The sequence below is a fragment of the Mobula birostris genome, chromosome 12 (genome assembly GCF_030028105.1).
Source record: "Mobula birostris isolate sMobBir1 chromosome 12, sMobBir1.hap1, whole genome shotgun sequence".
Classification (NCBI taxonomy): domain Eukaryota; kingdom Metazoa; phylum Chordata; class Chondrichthyes; order Myliobatiformes; family Myliobatidae; genus Mobula; species Mobula birostris.
Window position 1 is genome coordinate 109465408 of NC_092381.1, and position 26837 is coordinate 109492244.

At 42.4% G+C, this 26837-nt stretch overlaps 1 protein-coding gene across 1 annotated transcript in view; it reads right to left on the reverse strand.

The window, feature by feature from the left end:
* LOC140206178 (alpha-actinin-1-like) overlaps positions 1 to 26837 on the reverse strand; it is a 163475-nt gene that overhangs the window by 75549 nt on the left and 61089 nt on the right. The window contains 5 exon segments of the mRNA XM_072274455.1: positions 279 to 360; positions 2181 to 2259; positions 6545 to 6632; positions 11374 to 11460; positions 16838 to 16957. Coding sequence (XP_072130556.1) covers positions 279 to 360; positions 2181 to 2259; positions 6545 to 6632; positions 11374 to 11460; positions 16838 to 16957 — 456 coding nt within the window.

Genomic DNA, 26837 nt, shown 5'->3' on the forward strand with positions numbered 1-26837 from the left:
GTGAGTGGGCTATCACTTGAGTATTTACACCAGCCTACAAAGCCTCTCTTGACAATAACCTGCTAGCGCAGAATTAAAATTTAGTGAATTGTACAGTGACAACTTCAGCCTTTATTTCCAAACAAAACACCCTGCAGTTAAAATTCAAAAGCCATCCAAAACTCTTATAAAAATAGAGCAAGACCAAAGGAAGAATATTCTGTATTAGTAAACAAATTACAGCAAGCTTGTAAGTGGACACCAAGGATAGCCCCACCGCGCAAAAAAAAATCACTCACCTTCTGCGTCCAACATCTTAGGTATATCTAAATATTTCTCTGCCACTTCAAAGGCATTGTTCAGATTTGAGAGAGGATCGTCCTGTCAGGATGGAAAAGGTTAAACAACCAACATTACAGATTACAGAAATACCTTTTTCCTCCATTTCAAACACAATCTTCAACATACATAAATTATAATTCAAGCCCAGAGCCATTAAACACCTTTCAATCCTGGAATCGTTTTCATGAACCTGCTTTGAGTCCTCTACAATGTCAGCACATAAGGGGTCAAAATTCCTCATTGGTTATTATTCTATTATGGATTTATTGAACAGGCACACAACAAAATGAATTTCGGTGTTGTATATGGTGACATACAGTATATTCTTTGATCATAAGTTTACTTTTAACTTTTGAAATATTCCCAATTTGATATGCCTAATAGCAGTGGTCCCCAACCTCCGGGCCGTGGACAAATACATTGCTGCGAAGAACGCAGCGGTGTAGCGGTAGCTGGGACACACCCAGCACATCTTTGAGAAAAAAGCCGAAATAAACAAGCTAACTAATTAGGTGCCGCCAGAGATCTGCGCATCACCTGGGAACCTTCCTAGCTCCTTGTGGAATTTTCCTTTTCTGAGGGCATGTCAGTGCTCCCAAAAAATAAATAATAATTTTGGAGATTTTTGGATTTTGGAATTTCAGATAAGGGATACTCGACCTGTCCTGTAATCAAGAATTTGCAAATTCTAGACTTGTAACTAAAATTTAAATTTCAGAGCTATCACGGTTATCTGAACTCTTAATCCAAGCATCCAGATCCGCTAGAGTCATAGAAAACTACAGCACAGAAACAGGCCCTTTGGCCCAACTAGTCAATGCCAAGCCATTTAAACTGCCTACTCCCATCAACCTACACAGGGATCATAGCACTCCATATCCCTACTATCCATGTACCTATCCAAACTTCTCTGAAATGCTTAAATCAACCTTGCATGCACCACTTACACTGGCCGCTCATTCCACACTCTCACGACCCACAGAGTGAAGAAGTATCCCCCATGATCCACTTAAACTTTTCACCTTTCACCCTTAACCCATGACCTCCAGTTGTACTCTCACTCAACCTCAGTGGGAAAAGATGCTTGGCATTTACCCTATCTATACCCCTCAATTTTGTATGACTCTCAAATCTACCTTCAATCTTCTGCGTTCCAACAGATAAAGTCCTACCCTATTCAATCTTTCCTTATATCTCAGGCCCTCCAGACACGACAAAGTCCCTGTAAATTTGGTTTGTCACCTAAAACACTTGAAAACTTCTGCAGATGTACCATGGAGGAGAGCATTCTGACTGGCTGCATCTCTAACTGGTATTGGGGGGGGGGGGGCGGGAAAGAGGGGTGCTACTGTACAGTATCGAAGAAAGCTCCATCATGGGCACTAGCCTTCATAGCATCAAGGAGCAATGCCTCAGAAAGGTGCCGTTTATCATTAAGGACCCCACCACCCAGGACGTGTCCTGCTAACATCAGGATGGAGGTACAGAAGCTTGAAGGCACATACTCAGTGATTCAGGAACAGCTTCTTCTCCTCTGCCACCAGACTTCTAAATTGACACTGAACCCATAAACACTACCTCATTACTTTTTTTTTATTTCTATTTTTGCACTACTTATTTTAATTAAATTATTTAATATACATATACACTTAGTGTAATTCACAGTTTTTTTTTTCTATTATCATGTACGGCTGCCGCAGAGTTAACAAACTTCATGACATATACCGGTCATATTAAACATGATTCTTATTCTGATTCTGAATTGTTATAATTTGCACTTCTGCTGCACCTGTAACAAAGATACAAGTTATATGGAAGATTATAAAAATTAACACAATAAGGTTAAGCTTGCAACATACCTTCCTCAACTTGTCATAATCAATGAGTTCTGGCCTGTGTCTATGAATGAGGGCATTGAATGCCAGACCATCTTTCCAACTGCAAATAGAGTCCAAATTGGTAGTGGTGGTGATGGGGGTGGTGGGGAGGTGGGCAAGTAGGAAAAGGAGGAAAAAAGAGAGAGATATATATTATTTCTTAAAATAAAACTACAAAATGTTGAGAAAAAATATTTTCTTAACATCTTGGCACATGTTAAAGCTATTCCAGTTACAGAAATTGCTCAGAGTGCTCTACATCAAGGGAAAGAGAATGAAATTTAATGAATATTGTCTGTATGAACCCATTTATATTTAAGTGCATTTCCATTAAGCTCAGCATTTTCTGCGAACAGTTGTCCCTTGAAATTGACTTCTGGTTCAAAGCAGAACGCCAACTCATCTGAACAGCCCATTGAAACATGCATGTAAATTTGATGACATTTTTTCATAGAGCTATCACCCAGGGGAAGATCCCTTTCAAAACAGCTCTGATATATGTGGCCTAATTCCCACACCACAACTACAGAACTGCTGCAAAAGAATACAAAATCATAAAACTCTGCAAAATATTGGCCATGCTAAAAGCTGAGATTTGTATTTTCAGATCTGTATTTTGTTTTTGCACCTGGTGAGTTAAGTCTGTGTGTACCCATTCTGTTAGAGCAATGGAAAAGTACAGGAGAGAAAAGGGCTCCTCAATCTAGTCTCTCTGTAATTCAACAGAATTATAACAAAATAAAATGTAAAAGACTTGCAAGAGGACCACAATCTTGTCGTGGTTTGGAGGCCTGTGTGCCTCAATGACCTGGAGATCTATGTTGGCTGGGGTCAGAGCCTTATGCTTTGGCTCTTGGTAGGATAGCCTGTGCCAAACTGGTCGAAGGCTAGAGGGCAAAGAGTGGACCACTGGTCCTCCGGGTTCGGGGGTTCAGCTCAGGCCTAACAACCCTGACTGAAAAAACGAAATTATGACAGAAACAGCAATGAAGCATCTTTCTACATCTGAGTGTGACGGTATTCCTGAGTCTCCGCCCAGGACTTGCATGACTGACAGTAAACTGAGAAGCTACTGACATGATGAAGGAAGCCATGAACGCCACCAGAGATAGAGGACCTTCATTGCTGCACTGAACACTAGTGGAGTGATGGGCAGAAGAATAAAGAAGAAAATGTAATAGAAACCTGAAGCGGGTAACACAAGCTTCCATGACTCAATTGTATTAATATATTTTAGTTTAGAAATGAAGGCACGGGGAGCAGTTATAAAGCTCCTGAAAGGTAATAAAACCAACCTACAGAGGAGTACAAAAATCAGATTTGAAGTAACTGCGACAATTTCCAAAGGAGTTAAGAAACCAAATGGGTGATGTATTACAAGTGAAATATAGAAAGTCCATTTCCTTTAGTCAAAAAATGAGGAGTTGTAAATTTTAAATTTATTTTTATTTCACAATGGAATTTTCCCTACAGGCTGGTGCCTGGAGGGAAAAATCAAGATAAGACTGCTACATCTTCAAAAAAAGTAAGGATAGGTGATTGGAGGCCCACAGAGATGCTAGCAAGGGGATTAGACTTGTTCTGAATTGTCGCAGGAATAAGCTCAATACCGTGGCCTCAGAAGTTGTAAACTTTCATGAACAGCCGAATTGAATTGAATTGGCTTTAATTACATACATCCTTCATAAACATGAGTAGTAAAAATCTGTATGTTACATCTCTAAATGTGCAATTTATAGTAATTTATAATAAATAGTATGTACAACAGGATAGTCAATGTAACACAGAAATGCAGCTGTGTCAGCACGAGTTAAGCAGTCTGATAGCCTGGTAGAAGAAGCTGTACTGCAGCCTATTGATCTTGGCTTTTATGCTGCAGTATTATTTCCTGGATGGAAGCAGCTAGAACAGTTTGTGGTTGGGGTAACTTGGGTCCCCAATGATCCTTCGGACCCTTGTCTTTGTAAGTGTCCTGAATAGTGAGAAGTTCACGTCTACAGATGCGCTGGGCTGTCCGCACCACTCTCTGCAGAGTCCTGCGATTGAGGAAGGTACAGTTCCCATACCAGGCAGTGATGCAGCCATTCAGGATGCTCTCAATTGTGCCCCTGTAGAAAGTTCTTGGGATTTGGGGGCCCACACCAAACTTCTTCAACCATCTGAGGTGAAAGAGGTGCTGTTGTGTCTTTTTCACCACACAGCCGGTATGTACAGACCACGTGAGATCCTCAGTGACGTTTATGCTGAGGAACTTAAAGCTGTTCACCCTCTCAACCCCAGATCCATTGATGTCAATAGGAGCTAGCCTAGGTGAATCAATTGCTGTAACTGCATGATCCAACCCATTAAATAATTACAGAACAACAAAATTCAATAGATGTTCTAAATAGCACTTTTGTAAAAAGCATTCAATTCAGTATCCGTATTAATCCACAATAAATCGTAAGTATTCAACTTATTTTTAGTAAATAAAATAATTTCAGATGATGACAATGAGGAGCGAGATAGATCAGTGACATTGCAGCAAAAACCTTGCTCTCAATGGCAGTAAGACCAAGAGATTGTATGTGGACATGATGAAGGGAAAGGTGACAGAACAGACACATCATCATCTGGGGATCAGAAGTGCAGAGGGTGAGCAGTTTCAAATTCCTGGGTGTCAACGTCTTTTAAGATCTATCCTGGGCCCAACATATTGATGCAATTGCAAAGAAGGTACGACAGTGGCTATATTTCAATAGGAATTTGAGAAGATTTGGTATGACACCAAAGAATCTCGCAAATTTCTACAGATGTACTGTTGGAGGTATGGAGGTACAGAAGTTGTAAACTCAGCCAACTCCATCATGGGCACTAGCCTCCCCAGCATCGAGGACACCTTCAAAATGTGATGCCTCAAAAAAAAAAATGTTGGAGGAGCTCAGTAGGTCAGGCATCTATGGAAAAGAGCAAACAGTCAATGTTTCAGGCCAAGACCCTTCTTCAGGACTGAGGAAGGAGGAAGATGTCCAAATAAAAAGGTGGGGGAGGGGAAGGAGGCCAGCTGGAAGGTGATTAGTGAAGCCAAGTGGATGGGAAAGATCAAAGGCTGGAGAAAAAGGAATCTGATAGGAGAAAAGAGTGGACCATAGGAGAAAGAGAAAGGTGAGAATTCGTCAAAGGTCAGAGTGGGGAACATAGGTGAGGCAGAGGGTAGAAGATGTTCACTGGAAGGAGAAATCGATGTTCATGCCATTAAGTTGGAGGCTACTCAGACGGAATACAAGGTATTGCTACTCCAATTATATAGTTGGATACCAAACTAAAAGTCACCAAAAGTGACCTGTGACATGTTCAATTGCAACTCACAGCAGATACTTTAAACAGATCCTTTGATTGAAATTTACACTGTCCACCTCAGAGGCAAAGTTTACAGAAATGCAAAATCAGCTTTGTGATAGTTTCAGATCCCCAAACAGTCCTCCCAGATGAGGCAACACTTCCAGTGTGAATCTGCTGGGGTCGTCTACTATGTTCAGTGTTTACGATGCGGCTGCCTCTGCATCGGTGAGATCCACCGTAAATTGGGGGAACTGCTTCGTCCAGCACCTCTGTTCCATCTGCCACAAGTGGAACTTCCCAGTGTCCAAGCAGTTTAATTTCCATTCCCATATGTTGGTCCATGGCCTCCTCTTGTGCCAAGATGAGGCCACCCTTGGGGTGGAGTAGCAACAACTTATATTGGAGTCTGGGGAGCCTCCAACCTGATTGCATGAATATCGAGTTCTCCTTCTGGTAATGTTTCCACTCTCCTATTCCCCACTCTGGCCTCTTATCTATTCTCACCTGCCTATCACCTCCCTCCAGGTCCTCTCCTATCAGATTCCTTCCTCTCCAGCCTTTTACCTCTCCCACCCATGTAGCTTCACTATCAACTTCAGCAAGCTTCCTTCCCCTCCCCCCACCATTTTTATTCTGGTGTCTTCCTTTCGGTCCTGTTGGAGGGTCTCAACCCGAAACATCGACTGTTTATTCATTTCCATTGATGCTGCAATGCTTGCTGAGTTCCTCCAGCTTCTTGTGTGTGCGTGTGGCTTTAGATTTCCAGCAGAGGCAGACCTTCTCATGTTTATATATTGCATGAATTTGTTGCTATTCTGAAAATTCAGGGAACTCGAGCATTGAAATGTACAACAGCTGGATTATAAAATAACCACGGCTTTTAAAATTTTGCGGTAACATTAATAGCAGGATGCAAGTAACAGATACAACAAACAAAGGCTTTTATCTATCACTCCGGTTTAAGAGATCACATTCCTTCCTCCTTCCCTTCTCTCCCAAGCAATACATTATGCTGAACACATTACCTGATGTGGAAGTTCTGCACGTTCACATTCTTGTATGGCGCAGTCTTCCTCTGGCACCACAGCAGCAATCCCTCCTTGGCAGATGTTTCTAAAAAGTGTATTCAGCAGCAGGAAACAACCATTAGAATTGCTAAGCCATTGTAAAATAGTCCAAAAATAATTAGACAATCAGCTTAAAATGAAATAGAGGTGCATTTTACAGGTTTGCAGTCGGCAGCAAAACAGAGCTACTGTTCAGAACTACCCAGTTTCCAACTAATTTACATATGACATAGAATACTTCAAATTACAAACTGCCTTGTTAATGATCATTTCTTGTCAGCTTCATACTTAGGAAAAATTTCAATACATTACTTAGTATGGAAAACATCCGTGTAGCAAAAAAAGTATATTCTATGATAAAGGCTCTCATCCCAGTCCCCAGAGTTAATAAAAGTGAATATATAGACCAACATTTGTAATTGTACAGAAGAATTTTATTGCACTTTTATTCAGTAGAAAACTCGATATAGGAATATCAGTATTAAGCAAAGACTACACAGACCCCTGTGGGTTTTCTTTTAAACTTCTATCAAGATGTATATTAATTATTTATTGAGATACAGTGCGGAACAGGCACTTCCGCCCCTTTGAGCTGCGCTGCCCAGCAATCCCCTGATTTCATCGTAGCATAATCACGAGACAATTTACAATGACCAATTAACCTACCAACTCGTATGTCTTTGCACTCCCTCAGATCGTCGATCACAGCGATGACGTACAAACTCCTTACAGGCAGCGATGGGAATTGAACCCATGTCGTCTGTACTGTAATGCGTAGTGCTAACCATTACACTACCGTGTCACCTCACTGAAATCATCAACCTACTTTCAATGTTTCAAATTATTAACTGTTGGAAACCATTCTTTTTAAGATAATACCTTTCATAAAACTTGTACTTTCTTTTGGTGTGTGCCTGCGTGCGTGCGAGTCTGTGCGTGTGTGCATCCATGATGACGTCTTTCTCATGGCTTTTTACAAGGCACGGAGTGACAGAGAGAGGCTGGGTGGCGCGCCACTCCTCACACAGACATTTTCGCAGTATTTTACTTTCATTTGACGAGGTCAAGTTGCGATCTTGACACTCAACCTGGCACGGATGGAAAGCGTACTCAGGAGCGGACCTGACTAGTTTTGAACCCGGGAACCTCCGTTCCCGGGGCCGGCGCCGATGTCGTTGTGCCACAAGCTGGCCCGCCTTAATACTTTTTAACAAACTCGAGTATTTTTCACACTCACTGGCAGAAAGCAGTATAGCAGCTTAACTAACGGTCTATTACCGTTCTCATTTTCCATTGGCTAAATATTACCCATATGATGTAGTTGTATTACAATTAACTAATTTATCTGTAAGGTATTTCTCTTATCTATGAAAGTGATAGATTTTTCCAGAAACACCATTTTTTATTCCTTTGTCTTGCACCCCCCCCACCAGCATTAACTTCTCGCTTAATATTGTTTCTCAGCTCTTTATTTAGTTTGCTTTGTATTTGTATTTGTACTCTAAAATAAAGTGAAATCTTGAAATTAAGACTGCTCGCCATTTTTTGGCTCCCCAAGGACCAGAAATTAAACAGAGATTCAACAGGAAGTTCCGACAGTAAAGGGGAAAATATTAACATCCTCCTTGTCAATAAGAATAGACTGACCATTTTATAGCTTTAAACACAAGAGATTCTGCAGATGCTGGAAATCCAAAGCAATGCACACAAAATTCTGGAGGAACTCAGCAAGTCAGGCAGCATCTATGGAAAGGAATGAACTGTCGATGTTTCAGAATGAGATGCCATCATCAGTAAATCAATCCTGATGAAGGATCTCAGCCCGAAATATCGGCTGTTTATTCCTCTCCAAAGATGCTGCCTGACCTGCTAAGTTCCTCCAGAATTTTATGTCAGGGTTTTAAATCCTTTTTTCCCCCTAAAAAAAACAGGTTTTCCATCAACAACAATTCTGGTAAGAATCAAAAATCGCTGTGAATAAACTTGCCCAGTTCTGTCAAGCTGTGTTGACGCATTGCGACAAGTTTTATTTCTATAACAAGACAAATTGAATTCCTGAGAATCTGTTGTATATATTATGCATGAATGAAAAATTCTAGTCCTTTCTTTGGCCTTTGAACTAGTTGAAATGGTCAGTCTTACTGAAATAAAAGCCAACCAATTGTCCTCTTTTTGTCAATCAACCATGCACTCATGAATGAAGGGGATGGGAGTGAGGCGGGAAGAGGGAAAAATTAACATTCATATGGATTTTACTACATTTTATTTTAAAAGTTAAGCTTTGTGAAACAAAATATTCAAATTTGAGAGTGTAAACTCATTTCTTCTGCAATTATTTAAGTACACTTTTTAACAAAATCATGCATTTTTCACTCACTGGAGGAAAGCAGTATAACAGTGAAATTAACGGTTTATTGGCTTTCCCGATTTTTATTGGCTAAGAATTAACCACGCGACGTAGTTGTTTTAATTATGTACCCTATTAACTAATTTATCTCTAAGGAATTTCTCTTATCTTGTCAATAAACATGATAGATTTTCCAGAAGCATCATCCTTTATCTTGCACTCTTAACATTGTTTCTCATTTCTTTATTTAGTTTGCTTAGTATTTGTATGTTTGTACTCTAAATAAACTGAAATCTTGGAATTAAGACTGCTTGCCATTTTGACTCCCAGAAGAATCAGAAATTAAACAGAGATCCAACAATAACTTAAAGCAAGATTTTTAACTCTATACCAACCACAAATTCAGCAACTAATCAGCAAGTTAAGCTATTACATCAAGCCATACAATTAAACAATCATTGTGTATTATTATATAGCATTTCTAAAGACAAACTATTTCAATATTCTGCCCCTGCCTTACAAGATTGGTCATTTATAAATTAAAATACAATCATAGTCAGTCTTGCAAAATGGGAATAGGAAGGTTTCCAATTTAAGTTCATCTGACATTGACCACAGTCCTTCTTCAATGAGATTCTACCACTAAGCACATCTCTCCCGCACCCCCTTTCACAGGGATCGCTCCCTATACGAGTCCCTTATCCACTTGTCCCTCCCCACTGATATCTCTCCTAGCACTTATCCTACAAACAGAACCAAGTGCCACACCTACCCCTGCACCTCCTCCCTCACTACCATTCAGGGCCCCAAACAGTCCTTCCAGATGAGGCAACACTTCACCTGTGAGCCCGTTGGGGCCATCCACTCTATCCAGGGCTCCGGATGGGACCTCCTATATATCGGTGAGACCCAACGTAGATTGGGAGACCACTTTGCCGAACACCTATGCTCTGTCCACCAGAAGGAGAGGGATCTTCCTGTAGCCATCCATTTCAATTCCACTTCCCATCCCCATTCCAACATGTCAGTCCATAGCCTCCTCTACTATTGCAATGAGGCCACACTGAGGTTGGAGAAGCAGCACATTGTATTCTGTCTGGATAGCCTTCAACCTGACGGCATGAATATCGACATTGAATTTCTGGTAATTCCCCCCCCGCCCCAATATTCCCCATTCTGCTCCGTCATCTTATCTCCTCACCTGCCCATCACCTCACTTAGGTTCTCCTTCCCCTTCCATTTCTTCCATGGTCTTCTGTCCCCTCCTATCAGATTCCCCCTCTTTAACTCTTTCACCAATCAATTTCCCAGCTCTTTACTTCATCCCCCTACCACTCTCCTGGTTTCACCTATTACCTCCACTTTGTATTTCTTCCTCCCTTCCCTCCACCTTCTTACTGACTTCTCCTCTTCCTTTCCAGTCCCGACGAAGGGTTTCAGACCAAAACGTCAACTGTTTACTCTTTTCCATGGATGCTATCTGGCCTGCTGCGTTCCTCCAGCATTTTGTGTGTTGCACTTTGGATTTGAAACCAGTAGAGTGGACACAATGCATTAAGCAGGTGTGTCAGTGCTTAAGAAATTCACCTTGAATCATAAATGAAGTGGTTAAAAAGTAACAGTTAACAAATGTAACAAAGAAAACACCGGCAAAATGCTGGAGGAACTCAGCAGGTCAAGCAACATCTATAGAAAAGAGTAACTGGTCAACATTTCGGGCCGAGACGCTTCATCAGGACTGAAAAAGAGATGAGAAATCAACGCAAGAAGGTGGGAAGAGGGAAGGAAGTAGTACAAGGCCACGAACAAGAGAAAATCTGCAGATGTTGGAAATTCAACACACACAAAATACTGGAGGAATTCAGCAGGCCAGGTAGCATCCATGGAAAAGAGTAAAAAAGTAGTCGCCGTTTCAGGTCAAGACCCTTCAGCAGGACTTGCCAAAGGGTCTCTGCCTAAAATATCAACTGTTCTTTTTTTTCCCCATAGATGCTGCCTGGCCTGCCGAGTTCCTCCAGTTTATTGTGTGTGTTGAGTAGTACAAGGTGGTAGGTGATAGATGAAACCAGGAGAGGGGGAGGGGTGAAGTAAAGAGTGAGAAGTTGATTGATGAAAGAGGTAAAGAAAGGGCTGGGAAGGTGGAAGAGCACCAGAGGGAGGTGATGGGCAGGTAAGGAGATAAGATGAGGGAGAGAAATGGGAAATGGTGAAGCATGGGGCAGGGCAATTGCCGGAAGTTTGAGAAATTGATGTTCGTGCCATTAGGTTGGAGGCTACCCAGACAGAATAAAAGGTGTTGCTCCTTCAACCTGAGAGTGGCCAAATATGACAGGTTATTTTCAATTCCAACACCAAGTACTGATAGCATAAAGGATGCTCACCCACACAAGAATTCAGATTAAACTGGTGGTCACCGTGAGATTTTAAAAAATCAGTTTACCTTCAACAGATATGTCCTGAATAGCAAAACGAAGGATGATTGTCCAGATCATACCCAAGGTCATCTTAACATTACCATCCACAATTTCTGAAAAAAAAAAGTACATTTAGGTTTTCTTAAAGAAAACTATACACAGCTCATCTTAATCAGCAAAAATTTCTAAATTGAAGTAAAGGGTGTATATTTAGACAGGGGTTCCCATCCTTGGCTCCACAGAATCCTCGATTAATGGTGAGGGTCCATGGCAGTTAAAAAGGTTGGGAATTCCTGATCTAGAACTTTATGGATGGAGCCTATAGAATATGACACTGTAACAGATCTCAGCAATTCCAAATATATACAGAATATTATATTTCAGAAATTTACACTATTTAAGAAAAATTAAACCAAGGCACCAAGCTGAGCAAAAATAAATATAACATGAATTGGCACAGATTAGGTGCCTCTTGCAAGATGTCAGATGGCCTCACAACTGGCAATTAGAGGGAGGCAGCTTTTCTAGAAGGACAGTTAGTCAAGTTCAAGAAACAGCCAAATGACAACAGAATTTCATACATCCAGGATAAGTGGAAATATCAAGAACAAATGACTACAACAGGATTACTTAGCTCAAAACCAGAGTGATCCAAAATAAACCTTCACAAATACTTCTACAATTATGAATTAGATGTCAGTTTTAGCCAGAGTGGAGGGGGGGGGGGGGGCGGGGAAGAGAATCTTAAGCTACTGAGACATTCATTGAAGCAAAACAAAACAGATTCTAACTCCACTTCAAGACAACCATATTCTACAAGAGAAATCTTCTGCATTATTTATTTATTTGAGACATAGCAAATGCGTGGCTTCCAGTCGAGATGGTGCCTGCATACAACACCCCCATGGTTGACATCTTCTTGATAGACCATGAAACCATATATTCCACTTCTTTTGTCTTTTACATTTGTTTTTTGTTGAATGTTGATTCTGGAACTGTTGGAGCCTGTAATTTGCAATTTGGAGACCGTTTGGGTGTTCCAACATTCTGCAGTCTCTGAGAGGATTCCGGAAGGCAGAAGCAGCGTGCACAAACCTCGTGGCGAGAAGCTTGCAGGACGAGGTGCGAGCTGATTTTCGATTCCATTTCATTGATTAAAGCTTCCATTGTTCAAAAAGAATCCAGTGCTTTCCCAACATATATGACGAATAAACTGATGAAGATGGCAGAGTTTGTCATCAAAATGTCAGCCAAAATCGATACCTGTACCCGGCAGGAAGCCTGGGAAGAGTTTATTCACCTTCCATCATTCAGTGAATAAAGCGAGAAGGGAGATAGAAACATCGAGGTGAATGCAGAGAGTAAGTGCTGGCTGCCTGCCTTTTGATCACTGGTGGAATTGTTCTGTTGCTGGAGAGGGGAAACTGCTTTCTGACTGCTGATGGGATTGCTCTGATACCAGAGAGGGAAGCCTATCTTTTCATCACTGGTGGGATCGCTCTGCTGCTGGAGAGGGAAGCTGTTGCTGTATCCAGAGAATGTTACCAAGGTTTTCTGCGTTTTGGATATGGACTTGGACTACGGATTTTTTCCAGTCTTAAAGTTTTTTTTAAAACTATGCTTTTCGTGCAATCTTTCTCGTTTTTTTTTTCTGTGGGAGGGGGATGGGAGGTCAATCTGCCTGTTCCATTTTAGCTTTTTTTTGTGCAGGGAGGGGGGATTTGGGGGTCGATGACAGTGCTGCTGTTCTTTTCTTTCTTGATTTCATGGCTATCTGAGAAGAATTTCAGAGTTGTATTCTTTGATAGTCCTCCCCGCCCTTCAAACCACACCACCCAGCACCCCCAACTTACTTACTTACTGCCCATTACACCACTGGCATTTAGGGCAGCACCTTATTAAAGGCCTTCTGAAAACCCAAATAAACAACATCCACAGAATCTCCTTTGTTTACCCTGCCTGTTATTTCCTGAAAGAATTCCTCCAACAGATTTGTCAGGCAAGATTTCCCCTTAAGGAAACCATGCTTACTTTGGCCCATTTTGTCTCGTGCCTCCAAGTACCCCAAGAAGTCATCCTTCCCCAATGATCCAGAAATCCGAAACCCCGCACCAGTTCTCAGCCATTTATTCATCTGTACCATCATCCTATTCCTGCCCTGACTAGCACATGGCACTGGGAGTAATCCAGATTACTACTTCGGAGGTCTTGTTCCTCAGCCTTTTCCCTAATCCCCTGTACTCACTACACAGAACCCCTTCCCCCTTTCCACTATATCATCGGCGCCATTGTGCACCGTGACCTCTGGCTGCTCACCCTCCCTCTTGAGAACCTTTTGCAGCCACATCCCGGGCCCTAGCACCTGGGAGACAACACACTGCCGTGGCTTCTCTTTTGCAGCCACAGGATCTCCTGTCCATCTCCCTAACCATCGGGTCTCCCATCACTCTCACTCTGCCTGACTTTACTCTTCCCTGCTGAGCTTCAGAGCTGGCCATAGTGCCATTGGCCTTGCTGCTGCTGCTGTGCCCTGATAGGTCAATCCAACTTCAGCAGTATCCAAAGGGGGTACTTGTCACTGACAGGAATAGCCACAGGAAACCCTGCCCTGACTGATTACTTCTCTTACTTCCCCTGGTTATCACCCATTTACTATCTGAAGCCTGCACTCTGGGAGTGACTACCTCAGTAAAAGGCTCAACTCTAAAGCTGTCAGCCTCTCTGATGGTCCTGACTGCATCCAGCTCCAGTTCCAGTGCCTTGACCTTGTCAGGAGCCGAGGTTGGGTGCACTTTCTGCAGATGTAGTCACCAGGGAAACCATCAGGTAGTAGCCCTGAATCCCACATCTGACAAAAGGAGCATTTCACTGCCTGAACTGCCACCCTGCCTACTCTTGTGATGTCTGACTTCTCAACCTTAAGTTCTAGCCTGTGCCTATTCTTGCCTAAGCTTGTTGAGCCAAAAGCCTGTCCATTCTAACTCTAACACTGTCCACTCCAACAATGGCCATTCCACTCCTGCTTCTTTTTATTGGCCCTTGCTAGTTAAACCCGAGTTACAATTAACCCAAGCAGTCTTGTGCTCCACAGCCAAGTCCAGAAAGGACCTGCTTGTTTTTGAAAACTGGTGCATAAAGTCCCCAAAGAACTTTCCCCAATTCACTCTGCAATCTCCTGCTCCGCAGATTCCCAGATAACATATTACCTGCTAGAGGCCATCAGCATCCAAGAGCTTCATTATCCAATTACCCTTAACTTCTTTTCCTAGCATTGGTTACATGCACCAACTTTAGTGGGGCTCCACAACCAACTTCCCTCCATTGGACAAGAATAAATAAAACAGGATTTCAAATCTCTGAAGATATGGTGTGATCAGGATCAGTATGGGTCGTGATGTTTCCAGCATGGCTGAGCCTACATTCAAGTATAACCGTTTGGAACATCTCAGTGTTTCGAACTATATACCACAACAAGCCAAACATATGCAAGTAGATGAGGAAATGTAGCTTCATTGAGATCAAAATTTCAGACAACTTAACATATTTTAAAAGAGTCAAGACAAAACTAGATTTCATCAGCACATCTAAATGATAAAACAGGCTAAAGACAGCATGGTCTCCTTAAGGGGGGAACGTTGCCTGTCAAATCTGTTGGAATTCTTTGAGGAAATAACATACAAGATAGACAGAGGAGTCAGCGGATTGTTATTACTTGGGTTTTGAGAAGGTCTTTAACAAGCAGCTGCACATGAGGTTGCCAAACAAGATAAGAGCCCATGGGATAATAAGAAAGATATCAGCAGATGGTAAAGAGTGGGAATAAAGGGGCCTTTTCTGGTTGGTTGCCAGTGACTAGCAGTATTCCACAGGAGTCGGTGTTGGGTCCACTACTTTTCATGATGGAATTGATGCCATTGCGCCAAATTTACAGATTATACTAGGATAATTGGAAAGGTAGGCAGTGTTGAGGGAGCAAGGAGTCCAAAGGAGGACTTGGACAGATTACAAGAATGGGTAAAGAACTGGCAGATGGAAAACAGCGTAAAGTGTATGTTCATGCAGTTTGATAGATGGAATAAAGGTGTAGACCATTTTCTAAATGGAGAGTGAATTCAGAAAACTGAGGCACAAGTGCAGGATTCCCTAATGGTTAAATTTCAGATATAGAGTTAGTAATTAGTAAAAATGCAATGTTAGCATTCATTTTGAGAGGACTAAAATATAAAAGCAAGGATGAACTGCTGATACAAGGCAGTGGACAAACCACAGAGTGTAGTGAGCAGTTTTGGTGCCCTACACCTAACGAAGGATGCGCTGGCATTGGAGAGGGTCCAGAAAAGACTTAGAAGAATGATTCCAGGAATGAAGCAAGCAACATACAAGGAGTGTTTGATGGCTCTGGGCCTGTACTCATGAGAATTTAGAAGAATGAAGGGGGAAAGATCTCATTGACACCTACCGAATACTGAAACACCTGGAGTGTACATGGACAGGATGTGACCAACATGGAAGAGCCTAGGACCATGGGGCTCAGCTTCAGAATACAAGGTCACCACTTTAGAACAGAGATGAGGAGGAATTTCTTTAGCCAGAATGGTGAATCTGTGGAATTCATTGCCACAGGTGGATGTGGAGGCCAAGTAATTGGGTATATTTAAAGCAGATTGATAGGCTCTTGATTAGTCAGAGTGTCAAAGGTTATAGGAAGAAAGCAGGAGACTGGGATTGAGAGGACACTCCTTCAGAACAGAGATGAGGAGGAATTTAAAGCTGAAGTCAATATGTACTTAATAAGTAAGGGTGACAAAGTTTACGGGGTAAAGGCAGGAAAATGGGATTGAGAAGGAAAACTAACAAGCCATGATCAAATGGCAGAGACTAAATAGGCTGAATGGCCTGGTTCTGTTTCTGTGTCTTACAAGACCATAAGACATAAAAGCAGAATTTGGCCACTTAGCCCATTGAGTCTGCTTTACCATTTCATCATTCATTTTTCTTCTCCGCCCCAAAGTCCTGCCTTCTCCCCATATCCCTTCATGCCCTGCCCAATCAAGAACCTAACAACGTTTGCCTTAAATATACCCATTGACTTGGCCAGCACAGCTGTCTATGGCAACGAATTCCACAGACACCACACTCTGGCTAAAGAGATTCCTCCTCACCTCCATTCTAAAAGGACACCTCTGTATTCTGAGGGTGTGTCCTCTGGTCTTAGATTCTCCCACCATCGGAGCCATCCTCTCCACATCCACTCTACCGAGTGCTTTCAAAATTCAATGGGTTTCAATTAGGTCACTCGTCATTCTTCTGAATTCCAGTGAATACATGGCCTAACATTAAGCCCCAATGAAAAGCTGCCAAGTCCAATTCCCAGAAAACTTCATTTTCAGTCTAAGGAATGCCTATCTGCTGTAGTGTTTATGAACACCACAAATTCCATACCACTTACAGATATAAGTCTGTTATATAAATGGAAAAATATTCTCTTACCTTCTGCTCCGATGGAAACTAGTTTCACACCTTTAGATGCGATAAAATCCAAAGCCTTGTTGACATTATTTATCTTGTGCACCCTCATTTTCCCACGCTCTGGTTTCGGTAATCGCTCCCCTGGGGAAAAGAAGAAGACTGCTTGCATTTTTGTTCTTACTAAATACCTGGCTCAAGATCCAAATGACAAGTAAGGTCCAAAAACTTGCATTAAAAATAGAAACCTCAAGAATTTTGGTTCATTTACTCCAAACACATCATTTAAAACTAAAATGACAAATAACAACAATTGGGAAGCTCACACAGGCATTATGCATTAATAAGCAAGAGAAAAACTACAGAGGGTGATAATCCAGAACAACAAGCACACAAAATGGTGTAGGAACTCAGCAGGACAGGCAGCATCTATGGAAATGAATAAACAGTCGATGTTTCAGGCCAAAACTCTTCATCAGGACTGGAAAGGAAGGAGGGAAGATGCCAAAATAAAAAAAAAGGTGGGGTGAGGGCAAGGAGGACAGCTGGAAGGTGATAGGTGAAGTCAGGTGGGTGGGAAAGGTAAAGGGCTGGAGAAGATGGAATTTGATAGGAGAGGAGAGTGGACCAATGGAGAAAGGGAAGGTGGAGGGGACAAGCAGGCGAGTGGACTGACATGTCATAACGGGAATGGGAATACCATCCTCACTCGTGGGAATATTGCATTCATATTATTAATTTTTTTTGGAAAACTTTAAAACCTTCCCTTTTTGGGAATATATATATAGTCAAAGTTGACAACAGTGGTCAGTAAATACAAGGACAATGAAACAAATCAAGATTCCAGGGCTTACAGTTCTTTTCTAAAACCTCAGGATACCCCCTAATGCTTAATTTTTTTTTAATGTATCTTTTCCAATTTCAAGACCCTGCTAGGCATTAAGAATTTAAAGTACTGCAGGTTTATCCCATCCTGACGAAGGGTCTCGGCCTGAAACGTCGACTGCACCTCTTCCTGGAGATGCTGCCTGGCCTGCTGCGTTCACCAGCACCTTTGATGTGTGCTGCTTGTTATCCCATCAGTGAGTTGTTTGTTGTTGCTGATCATGCTGCTGCCTGCATTGGAGGTGGAGGAGTTGGTGCGTGAAGAGGGGGTGCAGTCTAACAATGAGTGATAGTCTTAGTCGCTTGTCTTGTGATCGCAAGACCCTGTTGGGCGTTGCTAATGTAGAGTGATGCAAGTCTGATTCATTAATTTATCAGCGAACAGCGGGGGAGCTGCGTGGCCTCGATGGTAGAGAGGACTACGCCTCAAGCCGCAGTGTTGCCCAGGACAGAGGCACCAAGCTGGAGCCAGCACAGCCCCCAGTATTCATTCGGCAGAAGATTGTTCGATTGCAGACAGCTGCAACATTCATGGACTCAGAGACGTTGTTATGTGACTGTATTTTACTGATATCTTATATATGCCTGCTAAATATGTGCCATGTTCTGTTTGACCACTGGTACTGTGTTTTGCACTTTGTTCCTAGAGTAACACTGTTTTGTTTGGCTGTATTCATGTATGATTGAATGACAATTAAACTTGAATTTGAAAGATAGTACCCATTTAATAATTCACTCTATTTAATAATTCATGGCTCTTCCCGATACAATGAAATGCCAGCAAAGATATTGTGCCCAAGTCTTTGGAGCAAGAACTCAAACAACAATCCCACTGGAAATAAATGTACTACCATGGCTGAATCCCAGCTCGTCCCATATAGCAACCAGCTCTGTTTGGGACAGCACAGAAGCGTGGTGGTTAGCACAGCACTTTATAGTCCAGGCGACCTGGGTTCAATTCCTACTGCTGCCCGCAAGGAGCTTGAACGCTCCTTCCCATGAGTTTCCAGTGGGTGCTCCGGTTTCCTCCCACAGCCCAAAGATGTACAGGTTGGCAAGTTAATTGGTCATTGTAAACTGTCCTGAGATTAGGCTAGGGCTAAATCAGGGGACTGCTGGCAGCACAGCTCAAAGGGCCGGAAGCGGCTATTCTGCTGTATCCCAATAAATAAAAAAATCTTCTTCCCCTCCCCCCCCCCCCCACACCTTTTTATTCTGGCATCTTCTCCCTTCCTTTCCAATCCTGAGGAAGGCTCATGGCCTGAAAGGTCAACTGCTTATTCCTTTCCACAGATGCTGCCTGGCCTACTGAGACCCTCCAGCATTTTGTGTGAGAGTTGCTCTGGGTTTCCAGCACCTGCAGACTTTACTCCTGTTTATTCATTGTTCCAGATATCTTCTCAGCTATTACAGCTTGCAATGCATGGCAATTTTAGTCAACTGCATTCAAACACTGAACACGGCCAAGAACTGATTACATCTTCAAAACTACGTTGAACAAAGTCTGCCAGCTTTCTTTCTAAACAAGATCGGTAAGTATGGTTTCAGCTACCATATCCAACCCCCAGCTACTAAGCTGAATCTTGGCCGAGGTGCACAATGGATGTGAATAAACATGGGTCTGATGCAAAGTCCAAAGAGTTCTTACTGCACGGGCACACATGAACAAGATTAATAAATTACAGGACATGTCATTTTACTAGGTCGAGCCATTTACTTTTCTTTTACTGCCAAGGCTATCTAGCACTTTATTGGCATACAGCATCACCGTGCCTCTGTTACTAGGTTTGCAATCTGGTTTAAGATTGCGCTGCTGAAGGCAAGTGATTACTTACCAGTGGTTAACCAAACAAGGAATACAACTAAATATTTTATTAATAACACTTTTTCTGTAAAAAAAAATTATGGTAGCAACACCACCGACAATGAAGAGGCAAGTGAAGGTGAGGCTGAGTCAAGGGCAGAAGCAGGCAGGTGCAAGGTGAGCTCGAGGCAAAGTCAGGGCAAGGTCGACGCACATTCGAGATGAAGTCGAGGAGAGTGGAGCACTAGAATGGCAGATTCAAGGCCCATCCACCTAAACCGAGTCAAGTTTTGATCAATCTAAATGCCAGGATGATTTGGAAAGCTCAGGCCCATAACGTATCAATGTGACAGGGCCCGGGTCTTACAACGAGAAATGACCTCACATTTGGACGATTTAAATGCCAGACCAGTTGAACTGAAATGGCAGGGTGTCGATCCAGAGGCGAGGATCGGGTGAGTTCACTCCACTCCGCACTGCACTGAGGCAGAGGCTGTGGGCGCTCCTGGCTTCGTGTCTGTGGGCTCCGTGACATTTTACTCCACTATATGCTGAACTGAGGCTGTGGCCTGTTCCGGCTGCTCCAGGCTCCAAGTCTGAGCTAATTCTGAATGCTTTTTGTTTACTTTTACTGTTTGCATGATTTGTTTTTTTTCTCTCTCTCTTTCTACACGTTGAGTGTTTTACAGTCTTTTTTAAAATGTGCTCTTTTGGGTTTCTTTGTTTTGTGGCTACTTGTAAGGAGAATCTCAAGGTTGTATCAGATATACATACTTTGATATTAAATGTATTTTGAAACCAAAGACCAGAACATGCAATTCCACAACAAATGCAAATTCCAAAGCAGTTAGGAAATTTAGTTAAATAATTTATAACTTAAAAAAAACTAGTATTAAGAATGGGACTGTGAAACTAAAGAAATCCTAAGTACACCATATGCTTTAAGAAGGGAATTTAATTGCCCTTTGTATGTCTTATACGCAACTCTAGCTCAAGAATATCTGAGAAATTGGTTGAGCAATCCATTCTATTGTAGTAAGCCTTAAACCATAGGACAAGTATACACCTTTGCACAGACACTGACGCCAGTCAAGGCACACTGTCAATTTAGGAAAGCACATGCCACACCTGCATCCCAACAGCAAATTATGTGGACACATACCTATATTGAGCAAGGTGTACCTACCACAGATTAGACAAGAAACGGCCTGGCACTCTAATACTCTGAACATTATCATTCTGTCAAAATTCTCTGCTGTACTCTATGTTCTAAAATCATTCAAACTAGCAACAAAAGGAGCGACCTGAAACTAGAACGTATCTTAAAACATGAATTAGAGTCCACAACCCACACACTACATCGATTAAACCTTGCTGCAGCATCATCCTCCGACAGCATTGAGGGAGAAAGAGAGATCATTCGAACGCAAGGACCTTCCCCCAGGAGCAGCGAGCAAAGGAACCTGGCTCATAGAAAAAAGGGCCCACCCACCTACAAGAAATAGCTAAACATGCTTAAGCAAAAAAGCCTTCTCTGTACCTAAGCAATCCCATAACCTACAGATCTTAAAGTTCAGCAGTGCTGTCAGTCAAATGAGTACAGGCTCAACAGGACTGGAAATAATTCATCAGAAACATGAAAGTGGTTAACACATCTCTCCTAAATGCTGCTGTGATCCGAGTCGGCTTTCATATCACTGACATAGGTCATGTAATCTGCTGTTCTGTGGCAGCAGTCCATTGCAACCGATAATAATAAAAATTACAGTAAGTACATAATTGTGCAAATGTCAGGCACCCTGGATTTTTTAATACTAATTTTGTTTCAGTTGTTTTATTTTTTGTATTCTGCATTAGTGTGTCAGTACAAAGCAGCAAATTTTAGATTTCCAAACATTTAAGTTTCCAAAAAAAAAATTAAATGTTAGAAAATTTTTTGCATTTCATTAAACAAAGTAACATAGAACATAGAAGAGTACAGCACAGGAACAGGCCATTCGGCCCACAATGTTGTGCCGAATCAGCTAACAAACAAATCAAAAACGCTAATCCTTCCTACTTAAACTATGTCCATATCCCTCCACCTTCCTCACATCCATGTGCCTATCCAAATGTGTCTTAAAAGCCTCTAATGTATTTGCTTCTACAACCATACCAGGCAGTGCAGTCCAGGCATCCACCACTCTCTGAATAAAAAAACTTACTCCTCACATCCCCCTTAAATCTAACCCCTCTCACCCTTCGATGCATGTCCTCTGGTATTAGACATTTCAACCCTGGGAAACAGATACTCCTTGTCAACTCTATCTATGCCTGTCATAATCTTGTAAACCTCTATCAGATCTCCCCTCAGCCTCTGACACTCCAAAGAAAACAACCCAACCTTAGCCAGCCTCTTATGATAGCACATGCCCTCTAAACCAGGCAGCATCCTGGTAAACCTCTTCTGCACCCTCTCCAAAGTCTCAACATCATTCAAATAGTGGGGCAACAGGAACTGTGTGCAGTAGTCCACATGTGGCCTAACCAAAGTTTTATAAAGTTGCAAAATAACCTTTTGACCTTTGAACTCAATGCCATATTAAGTAACAGACCACATTTCAAATTAAAACGTTGTAGGTGTCTAGCCCAGTGCATGATCAAACAAGCATAACAAACAGGTGTTAAGGTGCAAAGGAAGCAGGAGGAGAAGATGGTGGCACGACGCAGCGCGCGCAGCTCTCCAGTGAAATGATATCGTATTTGTTAAGTAGGGGCTGTGCACAATTCTGATTTGATGGAGACAGAAGTGAGAAGTAGAGGAACATCTGGAGAAAAACTTCTGAAACGCCCAGTTCGCTGCTGCTACTGTGCGATCAAGAATCTCTGGAGGGAAGGCCCCAAAATTCCCGGCTTTGCCTGCTGCTGGCAACCGAGGCTGAGGTCGAAGCATTCAGCAGAGATGGTGCTCGGTACTCGGTGTCGGAGGGCTGATCGGAGGCTCGAAGTTTTCGGACGACTCAGAGTCGGACTGTGGTCGGGCATGGCAGGGACAGTTTTCTTCCTTCTCCCGTCTGCATGAGATGTGGGACTTCCGAGAGACTTTCAACTTTTTTTTTTACTGTGATTATGGCCTGTTCTTCATCAAGTTATGGTATTGTTGCACTGTTGTAACTATATGTTATAATTATGTGGTTTTGTTAGTTTTCCAGTCTTGGTCTGTCCTGTGTTTCTGTGATATCACACCAGAGGAATATTGTATCATTTCTTAATGCATGCATTACTAGATGACAATAAAAGAGGACTGCGTATCCTCATAATCTAATCTAATCTAATAATCTAATGATCAATGACATTATGAGTTGACTGATAAATTGAAACAGAAACGGGTGTAGAAGGAATCAAACTGGTTGAAGGACAACCAAACTAAAAGGTGAGGATGTGGCCGACATGACAGTTTAATCTTCAAATCATCAATTCTTACACCATGGTAAGAGTGAGCACAGCAACAGAACAAAAGGTGGTCATCCTGCATCAGCAAGGTCTCTCCCAGGCAGAAATTTTGCGGCTGACAGGAGTTTCAAGATGAGCTGTCCAAGAAGCACAAAGAAACAGGCAAGGTTGAGGGCCAGAAACCAGTGGTTGGTCACAGAAACTGAGTGCAGCAGATGAGAGATACATCAAACTGACGTCCCCTCTAAATCAGAAGTAGTCCAGCATTACTGTCAGTTCAGTACTCACCAAAACCACTGGATTTCAAGTACACCCTCTACAATCCAGAGAAGCCTTGTCAGAAGTGGTCTTCAAAAAACAGTTGCTGTGAAAAAGTCATTTGTCTGAAGTGAAAACAAAGCCAAGAGCTTCATCTACACACAAAAACACAAGGACTAGGGTGCTGAACAATATCAGCAAGTGCTCTGGATTTAAAAGTCCAAATTTGAAATTTTTGGATCAAACAGGAGGTAGTTTGTCCGTAGAAAAGCAGAAGAGCACTACGTGGACAGGTGTCTGCAACCAACAGTGAAGCATGTTTGAGGTTCTCTGCCAGTTGGGGGCTGTATTTCTGCAAATGCAGTTGGTGATCTGGTCAGAATCCTCAACGCTGAGAAGTACAAGCAGATTCTCATCCATCACACAATACCATCAGGGAGCCATCTGATTAGTGCCAACTTCATTCTGCAGCAGAACAATGACCCCCAAACACATGACCAAGGTCATGAAGAACCATCTTCAGTGAAAAGTACAAAGGAGTTCTACAACAGATGTCATTCCCTCTACAGAGCCCTGATCGCAACATCATCAAGTTATCTGGGAATACCTGGAGAGACAGAAGCAAGCGAGACAGCCAAAGTCTGCAGAAGAACTGTGGGAAGTTCTCTAATATGCTTGGATTTTCTTATAAACCTGCACTGCACCTATGAAAATTGATGCAGTTTTAAAAGGCAAAGGGTGGTCACAACAAATATTGATTTGATTTAGTTTATTTTAAACTGTTTTCTGCTCTTCATAGTAATTTTTTGATATTCACAAACTTTTCATCTCATTATTTTTCAAAGCATCTTCCCTTTACAGAATTCTTTTATATAGTACTATCTGTATATAAAAAAATTAAATAGGTAGTGCAAAATGAGAGCAAAAAAAAGTGAGGTAGTGTACATGGGTTCATTGTACATTCAGAAATATGATGATGGAGGGGAAGAATCTGCTCCTAAAGTGTTGAGTCTCTCTCTTCAGGTTCCTACATGTCCTCCTTAATGGTAGCAATGAGAAGGGGGTATGGCCTGTGTGATGAAGTTCCTTACAGATGGATACCGCCATTTTTGAGATAATGCCTTTTGAAGATATCTTTCATGCTTGGAAGACTAGTGCCCATGATGGCGCTGGCTGGATTTGCAACCCTTCGCAGCTTTTAACGATCCTGTGAAGTGGCCCCTCCACACCAGATGGCGATGCAACCAGTTACGATGCTCCCCACGGTACACAGATAGAAATTTGTGAGCGTCTTTGGTGACACAAAAAGCTAACCTAATTAGCTCAACTTTTAAATAAAATAGTATGCACCAAGTCGAGTAAAAAGCTAACCAGCACCAATGTCCCAGCATATTCTACTACTGTTTCTCTTGGGCCTTAGCGCCGGTCACCACCATCCTGTTCTGAGCCAGTGTCTACAGGGTGGACCTGGACTCTCCCCTCGTCTAATTTCGACCTTGACATCCTTCCTAAGTGTACTTTGGAAGTCCCTTTTTTTCCCTCTTTCTTTGAGGATTCCATTTTAATGCCCCTCTGGTGACGTTGTTGGTTGGCTTCCTCAAGTTGTGGCCAATCCATCTCCATTTCTATTTGCATACATGTATCGCTATGGAACCCTGGTTGGAGTTTTCCCCACTGTGCCTGGTTGATTACTTTGTCAATCCATCTGATGTTTAGGATCCTTCTCAGGCACTGGTTGGTGAAAGTCAGCGGTCTTTGTCGTGTCTTCTTTATTGTTCTCTAGGTTTCAGAGCTGTGCCTTTTAATCAATTTGCTTCAGAACAGCCAGATCACCATTTACCAAACAATGTGGAAGATGGTCCTGTTTAAAAATAAAGCAGGACAAAACCTAAACTGCCAACTTCATTATCTCAGTTAACGGTAGGGGCCCATGGCATAAAAATATTTTGAACCCCTTATCTAGTGGATTTAATGACCATGGATAATTTTGCAGTCAGATAACAAAAATGTGAACAGTGGTGTTCAACTTAGGCTCTGCAAGAATAAGAGTAGGAGCCATGCATCTGTTTTCTATCTACATTGTCTTCTGTGTTGCTTGTTTATTATTTTAATTAGTCATGCGTATTGGTGGCATGGTAAAAGCAAAGGGTTTAGTTACATATTCATTCTTTGTTCTGGGCAGTTTAGAGTTGGGGATTACCAGGTGTCATGTCTTTGATTAACCACTTAATTACATTTGAAAACACTTAACTCTACCTACCTTTGCTCAAGTCCCCTTAAGTGCATTTAATACTGTTAGTTTTAATTTCATCATTTCAAGATTGCACGTTTTGCTCATACTAATAAAGGATTGAATATATTTCAACTTTTTTGAACATTATTAAGATGACAGAACACACACTAGACTTCATAGAGGAATCAGAAGTGGAAAGAGTGCACAATTTCAAGTTCCTGGGTGTCAGTACATCTGAGGATCTAACCTGGTCCCAACAAGTGCAGAGGGAGCTAAAGAAGATCACGGTGGCTAACGAGGAATATAGGAGACCTGGAGAACAAACTTAAGCAGAGCAGCACAGAGGAGGTTTGGAGAGGCATTAAGAGCATTACCAGCTTCAATCAGCCTAGCTGTCGACCCTGGGAATGCACCTGTGAATGGACTTATGGGTTAAACCAATTCTTCAATAGGTTTGACAATTCACACCTCTCAGCACACCGGTCTGGATACAGAGGCACCCAATGCTCCCTCAGTATCAACACCTCCCCTCCTCCCATTCAACACATAGATGAACATCACGGGCTACCACTGTCTACATCCCTTCCAGGCCCTGCGCCTACCATCCACACCTCCACATACCAGCTGCTAGCATCCCAACCTTCACTTTCCCCAGCCTCTACCTTCCACCAACTCCCCAGTCATCATGGACTCCCCTTCACTGCTAAGTAGGTGATAGGGGCTCTGGGGAAACTCAGACAAGGCAAAGCATTGGGACCATGGTGTGAATCCCAAGGTCCTAAAGGAGTGTGCTGAGCAGTTGTGTGGAGTTCTCCAACATATTTTCAAACTGTGTCTCAGCCTGGAAAGGGTCCCGACTGTGTGGAAAACATCACGTGTGATCCCAGAACCCAAAAAGGGTCCAGTGGCCCTGAATTAACACATCATGAAGACTGGTCCTGGCTCACCCCCGACCCCTGGTCAGATCAGTCATTGATCCCCTGCAGTTTGCCAACCAGTAGCACACTGGAGTCAATGATGCTGCCATCTACCTGCCGAACAGAGCTTACTCCCATTTGGATAAGCAGGGCAGCACTGTGAGGGTCACGTTCTTTGATTTCTCAAGCACCTTCAACAACATACAGCCTCATTGCTGGGATAAAAGGTCCATTCAACGCAGACTGGCACTTTCATTGTATTCTGGATAACAGACTTCCTGACTGGCAGACCATAGTTTGTGCAGCTTCAGAGCTATGTGCCAGACATAGCTCTAAGCAGCACTGGGACCCCACAGGGGACTGTACTGGCTCCCTTCCTGTTTACCCTGTATACCTCAGACTTTAGATACAGCACTGAGTCATGTCAATGGCAGAAATTCTCCGATGACTCAGCAATAGTTGGATGTACAAAGGGAGGACAGGCAGATGAATACA